General features: G+C 37.2%; 1 protein-coding gene across 1 annotated transcript in view; it reads right to left on the minus strand.

Annotated features, from left to right (window-relative positions):
* Window positions 1–12,583, minus strand: part of LOC117293002 (kinesin-like protein KIF19) — a 56,742-nt gene that overhangs the window by 43,398 nt on the left and 761 nt on the right. The window contains exon 2 of the mRNA XM_033775204.1: window positions 10,532–10,612. Within this exon, the coding sequence (XP_033631095.1) occupies window positions 10,532–10,612 (81 nt within the window). The remainder of the gene's footprint in view (window positions 1–10,531; window positions 10,613–12,583) is intronic.

Below are 12,583 nucleotides of genomic sequence, written 5' to 3' on the forward strand. Positions count from 1 at the left end.
TCATTTGTTACGTATTCATGACCGTCGCGGCTATGAATATATAATGAGCTCGGAGGACACATTTAAAAAATCCAATTCCAGAATATTATATACTGTAACAGACAAAAACTCTTGTAACACGGAGCAAAAGGGTTTTATTGTACCTACAAAAATTATTTCATAATTTTATATATCAAAAAATAAGAAATATGAGACAAAAAACGTTACCCTCTTTGTGCAGAAATAAGGGTCTCCAAAAACGTAATTTTTTTAATATTTAACGAAGTCGTGCAGAAGAATTATACAGATGGACTGTTAGGTAAACTATTAATGTAGTCTTTCGCTGAACAACTTTACACTGAAGGCTGAAAGCTTCTCATGGTCTTACGGTCCAATTAATTATTACTTAAAACCAATATTAGTTGCACCTAAATTATTCACTGACCTCCAAACTCTATGTATCAGCATCCAAGCTGTTGCCGACCCCACAAAATCATTAATAATCCACCCAATTTTTTAAATTAAATATTTACAAAACTGTTTTCATATCAACGCAGACTAACGCAGAAAAATGTCACCTGTCCGAGAATTACTTCCTTCGGCCATCGCTGTTAAGCTGTGTGAATATTTCAGGGCTCAAAATGAACACTGGGCGGCAGGCCTGAGGCCAGTGAATTTAACATTGGGCCAATTAAGTCATGTGGCGTGCTCATGTGGCGTGCTCATGTGGCGACACAGCTTGCCTTTTTGTCTCTGTTATCGCTTCAAGTTAGTGTTTTTTATTGTAATTGTAAATCGCCATATTGTCTGTTTTTTTTAGTTTTTTTTTAGTGTGTCAATGTTTCTACTGTATGCGAGCATTTGAATTTTTTGGGATCTAATAAAGATTATTGTATTGTATTGTAAACCGTACAGGCCAAATGGTGTTGTGTTTTTCAATTGTTTCTATAATAGGCTTCGGAACCTAATTGTGTCAGCCGGCTGTGTTTGTGGAAAACTGTTGACTATTAGATATTAAAGATTGTCCTTTACTTTGAAATTGTATCTGTTCAGTCAGTAAATGAATTTCAAATGAGTTTTGATGAAAGAAAACTATTTATATGACACTGCTGAGGTAGTTGCATACTATTCATCCATCCCAGTTTTATAGTCTTTAACCCTTTATAGACCATTCATTTCTTTATAATCTTTACAAAACGCCCATTCACCGAAATATTGTTGATTTCTTTAAACAACAAATTTAATTTTGTGTTAATTGTGGGATACAATGTTTAAGACACTGGCAATATTGGTAATTGTCAAAGACCAGTCTTCTCACTTGGTGCATCTCAACATGTGCACAAAGTAACAAACCTGTGAAAATTTGAGCTCAATTGGTTGTCGAAGTTGCGAGAGAATAATGAAAGAAAAAACACCCTTGTCACACGAAGTTGTGTGCATTCAGATGCTTGATTTCGAGACCCCAAACTCTAATTCTGAGGTCTCAAAATCAAATTCGTGGAAAATTTCTCAAAAACTACGTCATTTCAGAGGGAGTCGTTTGTCACAACGTCTTATACTATCAACCTATCCCCATTCCTCGTTACCAAGTAAGGTTTTATGCTAACAATTATTTTGAGTAATTACCAATAGTGTTCACTGTCTTTAACATATTGAACAATTTAATATCTGGACCTGACCTTTACTTTAACTTAGATGTGGAATGGAAGTAGGTCAAACCTAATTGCAGCCGTTTACGGCCACTAAAGGCATCTTGATACAAGCCGCTTGTGGCCGCTATGGTCTCTAAAAGGGTTAATCCACCATGAAATGTGTCAGTTAAATTCTCTAGGCTGCGGAAGTCCCTTTAATTAAGCCTACATCTCTGACCTATCCTTGCTGTAGGTTAATCTACTAAATAAGTACTTAGCACATTGAGAGTCAGTAAACAGCAGTAGCCCTGGTGACAGCGAACATGAGCACCCAAATATGCATTATTGAGGACTTGGGCAACCAACTGCAAGAGGAAGGGGGGGGGGGGAGAGTGGGTCTATGTTCTTAGTCAATAAAAAATACCTTGAAACCTGAGGATACCTTTCTTGAGGCATGCCATCAGCTGGGTACTATGGTATGCACTATGAGACCATGTGGCAAACATTTTAAAACTAGCTTGCTACAGGATTTAAAACTCTTTTCCTATTATAGTCTTTTTCAGCAACTTTCTTGTCCCTGGACATATTCATTGCTGGTTTTTGTTAATGCTGTTAAAGATGTTTTGCAATTTTTAGTGGCTCATTTGCCTTTTTCATGATTATGGCCCCATGGACAATTATCCTATGTAATTTTCAAGCACAAAGAAAAATCCAGTCTATTTTTCCAAGACCAACCTCCGTAATAAAGAGTAAAGGCCCGGTCACACTGGCCCCGATAACAAGAACTAAAACAAGAACGAAAACAAAAACATTAACAATGCACACCCTCAATTGGTGAAATAAGCGTGAGCGTATTCTGCACAGAGCAATTCAACCGATAAAATGCGCTCTCTTTGCGTTGTGAGCATTATCATTATATCTGCAGTGTGACTGGCCCTTTACACCTCACTATCTAGAGCTCATATCAAACCCACCTGGCCAGTCCCCACACAACTGGCACGTTTGCGACATAATTATTAAAAACGTTTTTACGTAGTGTGCGGTGGGGAAAGGTGTCACAGTGACACGATATGGGCCCATTTCATTGCGTATTTCACGAGTTGGTGCGATAACTTCTCGCCTCGTACGCAGTTAGCACACATATTCAGTGGCAACCTCATAAGTGGAAAATAGTGTCAGAAAGGGATGAAGGCCACGGTCAGCACAGCCATGCATTAGGCATACATAATGTACATGTGTAGCGAAGACAGGGAAATTCTGACCATAGCCCATACTAGTGATTTTAAGTAGATATGTATTGCTCCAGAAAGCTGGGATGACAGCCCCCTTAAAGACATTGGACACTATTGGTAATTGTCAAAGACAAGACTTCTCACTTGGTGTATCTCAACATATGCATAAAATAACAAACCTGTGAAAATTTGAGCTCAATTGGTCGTTGAAGTTGCGAGATAACTATGAAAGAAAAAACACCCTTGTCACACGAAGTTGTGTGCTTTCAGATGCTTGATTTCGAGACCTCAAATTCTAGATTTGAGGTCTTGAAATCAAATTTGCAGATCACTGGTCTCAGGCCTGCGAGCAGTGTTACTTTCGAGCCCTGCACTTTTTAGCATGTTTTGTCCAAATAGGCCTACATGTAACATTGTTAAGAACATAACATTCTCTTCTTCATAATCAAATTTACAAAAATTAGTTATCGGCCTGACATTTTTACCTTGGCAGAATCGTTTTAAAGGCTAATAGATCTATCATTTAAAACAGATTCGGCTAGGGTTTAAACACCTGGGCCCAATTTCATGGCTCTGCTTACCACCGAATTCTGCGCTTATGGTCGCGATTCCCCGCTTACGTGCAAGCGCCGAATTTCTGTGCTAGCCTTGTAAGCGTAGAATGCCTAGTAACATGAAGTACGCACGCGTAGAAGCCCAAATTCGCTGCCAACCCGTGAAATACGCTTGCCGTAAGCACAGAATTCCCTGCTTCCGTAAGCACCGATTCTGTGCTTACGGTAAGCAGAGCCATAAAATTGGGCCCAGGCTGTTTTAAACTTATTTGTTACATTCACACCATTAGGTTCTTTTGGTTGGTGAGCACTTTGCAACAGCTAATTCTCTTTAAAAGACACTGGACACTTTTGGTAATTGTCAAAGACCAGTCTTGCTGTGTCTCAACTTATGCATAAAAGAACAAACCTGTGAAAATTTAAGCTCAATTGGTCGTCGAAATTGCGAGATAACTATGAAAGAAAAAACACCCTTGTCACACGAAGTTGTGTGCTTTCAGATGCTTGATTTCGAGACCTCAAATTCTAGATTTGAGGTCTTGAAATCAAATTCGCATGGAAAATTACTTTTTATAAAACTACGTTACTTCAGAGGGAGCTGTTTCTTACAATATTTATACTATCAACCTCTCCCCATTACTCGTTAAGCCAAGTAAGGTTTTATGATAATGATTATTTTGAGTAATTACCAATAGTGTCCACTGCCTTTAATGAGAGGTTTATGAAATTGGGCCGCCAATAATTACATTTAAGTTTGACGTTCAGACGTGGGGTTAAACTAGTCCTTAATCCAAAAGTGCTAAACTAACCCTGCGTGTGAACGCAATATTCTGGTCCGCGAGGGTTAATTTGACCCACTGAGCTGGGCTAAACTAAACCAAAAAAATTGGTGGACTAGACTAACTTAGCCCAGGTTTTACGACCAACCCCCCGCTGCGAGGCCCAGTAAACCATCGTTGGAACGCAACTGACCTGCTACTTCCGGTCTATTTTAGCCCAAATGACCGCGGCAACAAAGGTGACGTCATTCCACGTGTATGGATGGATCGGCAGCGAGTATTGGGTGGTGTCTTCATGAATCCATGGAGCTATATAATATCTCCTTGCGTCTCTCCGCTGCCTTCCCTTTATGTTACCATTAAGTGTTGGGGCCCCGGTATTCCCCTTCGCCGAAAATGTTTGAAATGGACGTCGCACGAAAACAAGTTCTCATTTTTAGTAGCACTATTTAGTTTTTAAATTCACTTCTTCTGTGTGCAACGCTACTTTATGATAACGAACGGGTTTTGCTTTGAAGAAAGTGGCATCTAATCACAGCTAAGCTACACACACGGGATCGACAATTAAGACCAAAGTTTGGGTTCGAAAACTAGGTTGTATCTGGTTCCTGCCCTCAACAACGTTACGTAACAGTTATACGAGTAGCAGACTAATGTTGAATTGAAAAACAATTTTTAACGTAACATGAGAATGTGTGTAGGCTACGACTTCTTAATGACCAAGTTGTGATATATTTACAAAAGTTCACACTCGAAAATAATTTGAAGCTTTCAACAACAACGTGTAAATGTTTCGTTCATCGAGGGCAGTGCGGAACGGAAACTTCAGCGGGCACAATAGAATTGCGTTTGTGCTGGGGCCAAGCAAGGATATGAAGTGATTTTGCCGTCTTTAATGATGGAATACATGATGACCATGAGGTTCGTAGAAACGATAGCGGATCGAAACCCTGTGGAAAACGCATGGACAATGTAACAAACCGGAACCAGCAATGGTAAGGTTCGCCGATGCATGACCCAATAATCAACATCGTGGGCTAGTTTAGTCCGCTTGACCAGAATAAACTCACTGTGTGAACGCAAGCCAATTTTGGACTAAGTCATGTTTATCTTTTGGACACCCGCGGTGCTCGGATTAAGGACTAGTTTAACCCCACGTCTGAACGTACCCTAAATCTCCCTGGTGAGCCGTCCTCACTCTACATTCACACTGCACCCAACCCAGACACTTTATTTACATTGTTTACCCATGACTACCAGGGCTACAAGTCTAACTCAAAACATGAATGTGAACTTGTTCCCATGGTTACAGTTGTCAACGTCAACAATCGCACAGCGTACATTCGGTAGCAACATCTGCCGATAGCGGCGTATGGCTGTTTACTCACTGCCCAAAGTACTTGGTGTTTACTAAGTTATGTTCAAGAGCCCAGCGGAATCTGTTATTATAGGGGGTCATACAGTATGAAGTTTTGCAGTTTTGTATACAAACATTTATGGACTTTAACAAAGAGTATCGTTCACTCGCAACTTTACCCCCTTATAAATTACTAACATAGTAATATGACATGTTAATATGCACCATCAAGTTAAAAGCAACTCACTGTGCAACTGTGCAGTGCAATAGTGGTGGGTGTTTTTTTCTCGAAAATCGATGTGTGTGGGTATTGTTGACAGAAGTCTTTGTTCTTTTTACCTTTTAAAATTATTTTATAAACCTTGCAGCCAGTGAGTTTTTGATTTATAAAATGAATAGTTTTCTTCTTTTGATAAATTAACCAGTTGCATACTTTAAACTGTGATCAAAGTTTTATATTTCATTTTTAGATTTTAAATGTCGAACATTGTGTGCGGGTGGATGAAAACAAAGACTGAAAATTGAAATTCAGTTTTCAAATGTTAACAGGAGAAAAAATGATTGAAAGAAAACAATTTGAAACATTGCCTCCTGAAGCTCAATTGTATTGGATGTCTGTGTTTTTCATTGTCGTTACCTAATGGGGGCGTTGGTGTGAATTTTCTCTTATGTTTCAACTGCAAAGTTGCATGCTGAAAGTCAAGAAAAGCTTTTGAAAACCAGCCATGGAAACAATGATAAATTATCTGCTTCATTTGAGCCATTGTTTTGTTCTTCAGTGTATAAATACATGTATAATGGTCATTTTATGCTGTTTAAAAAATAATTCAAAAACACAACATTGGGTTGGTGGGCCAAGACTATTTTAAAGATTACAATTTTGAAACGCTGATTATTTTGAACTCCCTTAACAGTGGTCTGCTGGCCAAATGCCAGTTTCAAACACCAGATGACCAGTCAAAATTCAATCCAAGTGCGACTCAGGGCTAGTTCCGTTGAAAACACTTCCATATTTCATTTTGAAATATGGACCAGTGAAAATGATGGACTAGTGAAATGACAGGCAAACTGGTCTTGCTTGCCAGTCATGGGAAAACACTGACATTTTATCACGCATACAATTTTGGACAATGACCATAGAGCTAAAGATCTCTTTAACCATTCAATAAGCTTTTATCAAATTGTGTTGACAGTAAAAAAATTGAAACAGAAAATTTGTTTTGGTTTTAGAAATTGGGATGCTATGTCAATGAACATTCAGACCTAACTTTGACCTCTTTGTGTGAACAGAAGAAGGTCAAAACTTGCTTGGTACTACTACAAGCCGCTTTTGTCAGCTTTAATTGGTAAAATACAATACATGATTCAAGCTGTCTCAGACAGCCATTCAAAGGCATTTTTTAATATCTTACATAAAAGTATACACTTGGTATAAATCATGAATTAATTAATACTCTGCGAATCTCACATCTGTTGCATTTTAAGCCATTGGACACTTTCGGTAAGCAGTATTGTCCAAGGCCCACACTTTGTGTATCACAACTTATAATACATAAAATGACAAACCTGTGAAAATATAGGCTCATAGGGTCATCGGAGTCGGGAGAAAATAACGGGAAAACCCACCCTTGTTTTCGCACATTTCGCTGGACACGTTGCATTGGATCGGACGAGTTGGTCTATAAAGAGCGTTTGTACCCGTTTCCTATGGTTAGAAAGATGTTGTAAAAGTAGAATACAATGATTTACACAAATATCCATCGGAATTGCGTGGTTTTCCTTTTACATCGTCAACTAACACGGTCGGCCATTTATGGGAGTCCAATTTTTGACTCCCATAAATGGCCGACCATGTTTCTTTGCGACGTAAAAGGAAAACAGTGAAATTCCGAGGCATGTTTGTGTGGATCATTATGTTCTACTTTTAAATTTTCTATCTAATCAATATGCATTTCATAACAAACGGTTTCAAACGCTTTTCAAAGACCAACTCGGCCGATCCAAGGCAACGTGTTCCTTTAATGTTTTCTCAAAAAGTATAGCATTTCATGGAATGATATTTCAAGAGAAGTCTTTCACCATTACCTTCTGTAGACCCTGTAAGTTATTTGTATATCTGTGAACTTTTATTTTGTTTTCTGTACCGAAAGTGTCCAATGGCTTTAAAGGCAATGGACACCATGATGGACATGTATGGTAATTGTCAAAGACCAGTGTTCTCACTTGGTGTACTATCTCAACCATTTAATAAGGATTAAATGACAAATCTGTGAAAATTAGGACTCAAATGGTTATTGCAGGTTGCAAGATATAAACAGAAAAAAACACCCTTCTTGTTCAAACTTGCGGGCTTTCAGATGCATAATTAAAGGCTTCAGGCCTGAGTCTTTTAGAAATTACCTCTTTCTCAAAAAATACGTTACTTCAGCGAGAGTTGTTTCTCACAATGTTGTATACTATCGCCAGCTCTCCATTGCTTGTTACCAGGTCAGTTTTTATGCTAACTATTATTTTGACTAATTAACTCTTTCTTGCATCTCATTTTTAAGATTAATAATGTCCATTATTATCTGGGTATTTAAACACACACACAAGGAGATATTTTTGTCATGGTTGTGAAACCTTACATTAGAGGCACTGGACACTATTGGTATTTTGAGTAATTACCAATAGTGTCCAGTGCCTTTAATGTAAGGTTTCACAACCATGACAAAAATATCTCCTTGTGTGTGTGTTGAAATACCCAGATAATAATGGACATCATTAATCTTATACCAATAGTGTCCAGTGCCTCTAATGTAAGGTTTCACAACCATGACAAAAATATCTCCTTGTGTGTGTGTTGAAATACCCAGATAATAATGGACATTATTAATCTTATAAATGAGATGCAAGAAAGAGTTAATGGCATGGCAATTCGACCCCAGCAGAGTTTTTCTCGCAGGCTAAATGATGGCTAATATTTCAGCTATTTATGGACAAGAAATGTGAAGGACAGCTTTCTTGTCTAAAACAGGGATCAAAATTAACACTCTGCTGGCCCAAGGCCTATAGCCAGTTATTTTAGCGTAGGCAGGTGAACTCATGACCGGACGCGGACGAGTCTGTTGGTCTTTTTTTTCTCTTTTTTTTTTCAGGCTTTGAGTCTATCATTAATTCAAGAGAGTATGGAAGAATGGTTAGGGCCTACCAAAAAAAACCATGGTTTTTCAAATAAGAACAGCGTACATGTTAAAGGCAGTGGACACTATTGGTAATTTCTCAAAATAATTATTAGCATAAAACCTTTCTTGGTGACGAGTAATGGGGACTGGTTGATGGTATAAAACATTGTGAGAAACGGCTCCGTCTGAAGCGCCATAGTTTTCGAGAAATAAGTAATTTTCCACGAATTGATTTCGAGACCTCAGATTTAGAACTTGGGTCTCGAAATCAACCATCTGAACGCACACAACTTCGTGTGACAAGGTGTTTTTTCTTTCATTAGTATCTAGCAAGTTCGATGACCGATTGAGCTCAAATTTTCACAGGTTTGTTATCTAAATGCATATGTTGAGATTCAGCAACTGTGAAGGCTAGTCTTTGACAATTACCAATAGTGTCCACTGCCTTTAAACTGTGTAGAAAGTTTTTTCTCATTTTGATTCTGGTCTTGTGAAAAGAATTTCTGTTTCAGTTAAAATTTTGAGCTATAGATAAGGTCCTGTTGATTTGTCTCCCCTTATTTTAAGCCCTGAACAATGATCAAGACATTTATTATTGATTTGATTTTATTATCAAATGTTTTTTTTTTAAATGAAACCAGAAATTGTCTCAGGAGGTTTCATGAAACTCCAGGCTTGCATCCAGTCAAATTCAATAAAAGGCATAAATAGATGGCGCGTGGTTATTGTTGCCCTAATCCGCTAAAATAATTCTATACTGTCTACACTACGGGTCAGACTTTAGAATTGACAATCTCTCAAAACAGAACAAAATTTAGCAAAATACACATTGTATACATAAACCAAATATAATATAATAAACAAAAATCTATGACCCTTCTTTGAATATTAATTAAAATGTTCTGACAGTAGAAATTTAATTTAAAGTGGAACCCGGAGGTGCTTTTTACTAAAGAAACCCTGCCAAGCCTAAAACAAAGGCTTTGCAGGATTACAAGAAAAGACTTAAGAGTATCCAAGTCGACCACTCAGTGACATAATCTGTTTATGTTTGCCAAGCTGTGTAACAATAAATGCTCAGATGCAAGTCTTCTGTGTTTACCCGACTGGTTAATAGTTTTTTTTTTAATCTGATAATCAGATACTGGTAGTGGCTTGATCAGTGAACCTCAATACTATCACCACAATCATAACATCTCTTAGGCTGCCTGGTTACGACAACGTCAAGTAACGAACAGTGCGTCCTCAAGTACACAATCTCCTATAGATGTTTATCAAACACATGTAATTTTCCTTTACCCCACACAGCTGATAATAAAGTAATTATGGGAGAGGGATCCAAGACCATTTTTAAATTTTTTAATCTCAACATGTTTTTGTAAAAAATTTCTGTTTACAGGCAGTGGACACTATTGGTAATCGTCAAAGACTAGCCTTCACAGTTGGTGTATCTCAACATAAAATAACAAACCTGTGAAAATTTGAGCTCAATCGGTCATCGAAGTTGTGTGCGTTTAGATGGTTAATTTCTATTATCTGAGGTCTCGAAATCAAATTCGTGGAAAATTACTTCTTTCTCGAAAACTATGTTACTTCGGAGGGAGCCGTTTCTCACAATGTTTTATACCGACATCAACCTCTCCCCGTTACTCATTTTATGGCAATAATTGTTTTGAGTAATTACCAATAGTGTTCACTGCATTTAATACAGAGGCACCTAATGTCCACTGCCCTTAAAGCAACTCTATGAAATTGAGCACAGGATTACATAAATAATTTTCTTCCGACTTCATTTAGGATTTGTTAATAAACTGAATAAAAGATGAAACACTTACATTATCATCGACTGCTTGAGCTATCATTGAGCTGCCAATATCGGTCTCTCCAGGGGTCATAGGTCGGATCCTTACGGCTACCTACAAGAACAACATGTCAGATAGATTGTCAGTTTTGGCCAGAGTATCTCAGAACATTTAAATATTTGGTTAGAGAATTTTACAGGGTTTAAAAGAAAGTCTAGGATTTCATCTTTGAGAGTCCAACGCCTTTTTATTTTTGCAAATAAAAGGCAATTTCTTTGGAAAATTGCCGAAACTTTTGCACCAACCAAGACCAAGACCAGGAGGCAATAGAGGCAATGGTCTCTGCATAATTCACGGCTGGTACACTTTCCAGTTCAAAAGTAAAACAAAAGGAAAATGTTTATAAATAATTTATCATTTGACTTTAAACCCTTTTGTTGGGATATAAACAGCTGATGACAGCATTTGTTTGACCACATGATAGCATAAATCACACATTTTTCATATCAGAAAGCTTTGGTTTAAAAAAAAATCCAATATTATCAGCAAGTACTTTTCGAATTCCCTCCCCTTTCAAGCTTTCAATTCTCGGATAACTTTCCGTATGGCGCCACCACCTTTTCACTAATTTTTACAAAAAGGGATATCTCATTGAGGTAAATTAGATACTATATTATTTCATATCGAATGAAAAAGTGGTGGCGCTATTCGGAAACTTTTCCCAATTCTCTTTAACCACTTTTCACTAATTTTTTATTTCTGTATATTATTTTTTTCTCATATTTACTCTCTTTTAAACATGCAATTTAATGTGTTTTAATATTCAAGATGTCATTTAATTCAGCCCTTTTGGCTGTAATGTGATTTTAGCACACCCCCCCCCCCAAAAAAAAAAAAATTTATCCTGGTGTCATGTGTTTTCAGTAGGATAACAGGAAAATTTTTCACAATCAAAAACTAAATATTTTTTTTTCAAATCATCTATCCAATTTTTTAACAATAACACTTTCACTTCATGGTGTGTTGAAATTTTTAAAGTTTTGGTTTTACGTTGCGAGAGACAGTCCGCCATTAACAGTGCTTGTGCATGCACGATATTGGAGCAACGTCATATGTTTTCACACCTTTCATTGGTTGGTATTTTATTGAATATTCAGAAGCTAGTATGGCGGGCAAAGTAAATCAAAAATATTATTCAATTAGTACTTAAAGCCATTGGACCCTTTTGGTACAGAAAAAAAACAAAAAGTTCACAGATTTACAAATAATTTACAGGGTTTACAGAAAGTAATGGTGAAAGACTTCTCTTGAAATATTAGTCCATGAACTGCTTTACTTTTTGAGAAAACGGTAAAACAATATAAATTCTCGTTAGCGAGAATTACGTATTTATTTTAAACACATGTCATGACACGGCGAAACGCGCAGAAACAAGAGTGGGTTTTCCCGATGACCGATTGAGCCTAAATTTTCACAGGTTTATTGTTTTATATATAAGTTGTGATACACGAAGTGTGGTACTTGGACAATACTGTTTACCGAAAGTGTATAATGGCTTTAACAAATTTAATTACATTTTTGTCCTAAGGCATTATGGCTACTATATTAGAATCCAGAAATATCATAAGGCATGAAAGTAAAACACCCCACCCCCCCCCCCCCCCCCCCCCTTTGATGCACTCACACTTCATAACAATCCGTTTTCCCCCATTTCAGACCAGTAATGAGTAATGTTTGGTGTCAGGAGATAAGAAACCAATCTATGATATTTTCTCTTAAATGTAGACTTAATATTTATTACGCTTATCGGAATTTTTAACAGTTATGCAGTAAATAAAATAAAAAAAATTGTTGTCATTTTCACTTAAAATATTTTAATATTTTCCCCACATTTGCGCATCATAGAATCCCAAATACATGTAGTAACCACCTCACGTGATCCATCTAGTGACTAAAGCAGAATGAAACTCAATCTAGCAGATAGTAAGGAAATTTTGTTTTGAACTTTCGAGGTTGGATGATGTTTCTTTGACTCACTTGAATGTTGGCATAATAATGCACTAGTGATTAGTACAAAAAAATCAA

This window comes from Asterias rubens, chromosome 7 (assembly GCF_902459465.1).
Source record: "Asterias rubens chromosome 7, eAstRub1.3, whole genome shotgun sequence".
In the NCBI taxonomy this organism is placed as follows: Eukaryota; Metazoa; Echinodermata; class Asteroidea; order Forcipulatida; family Asteriidae; genus Asterias; species Asterias rubens.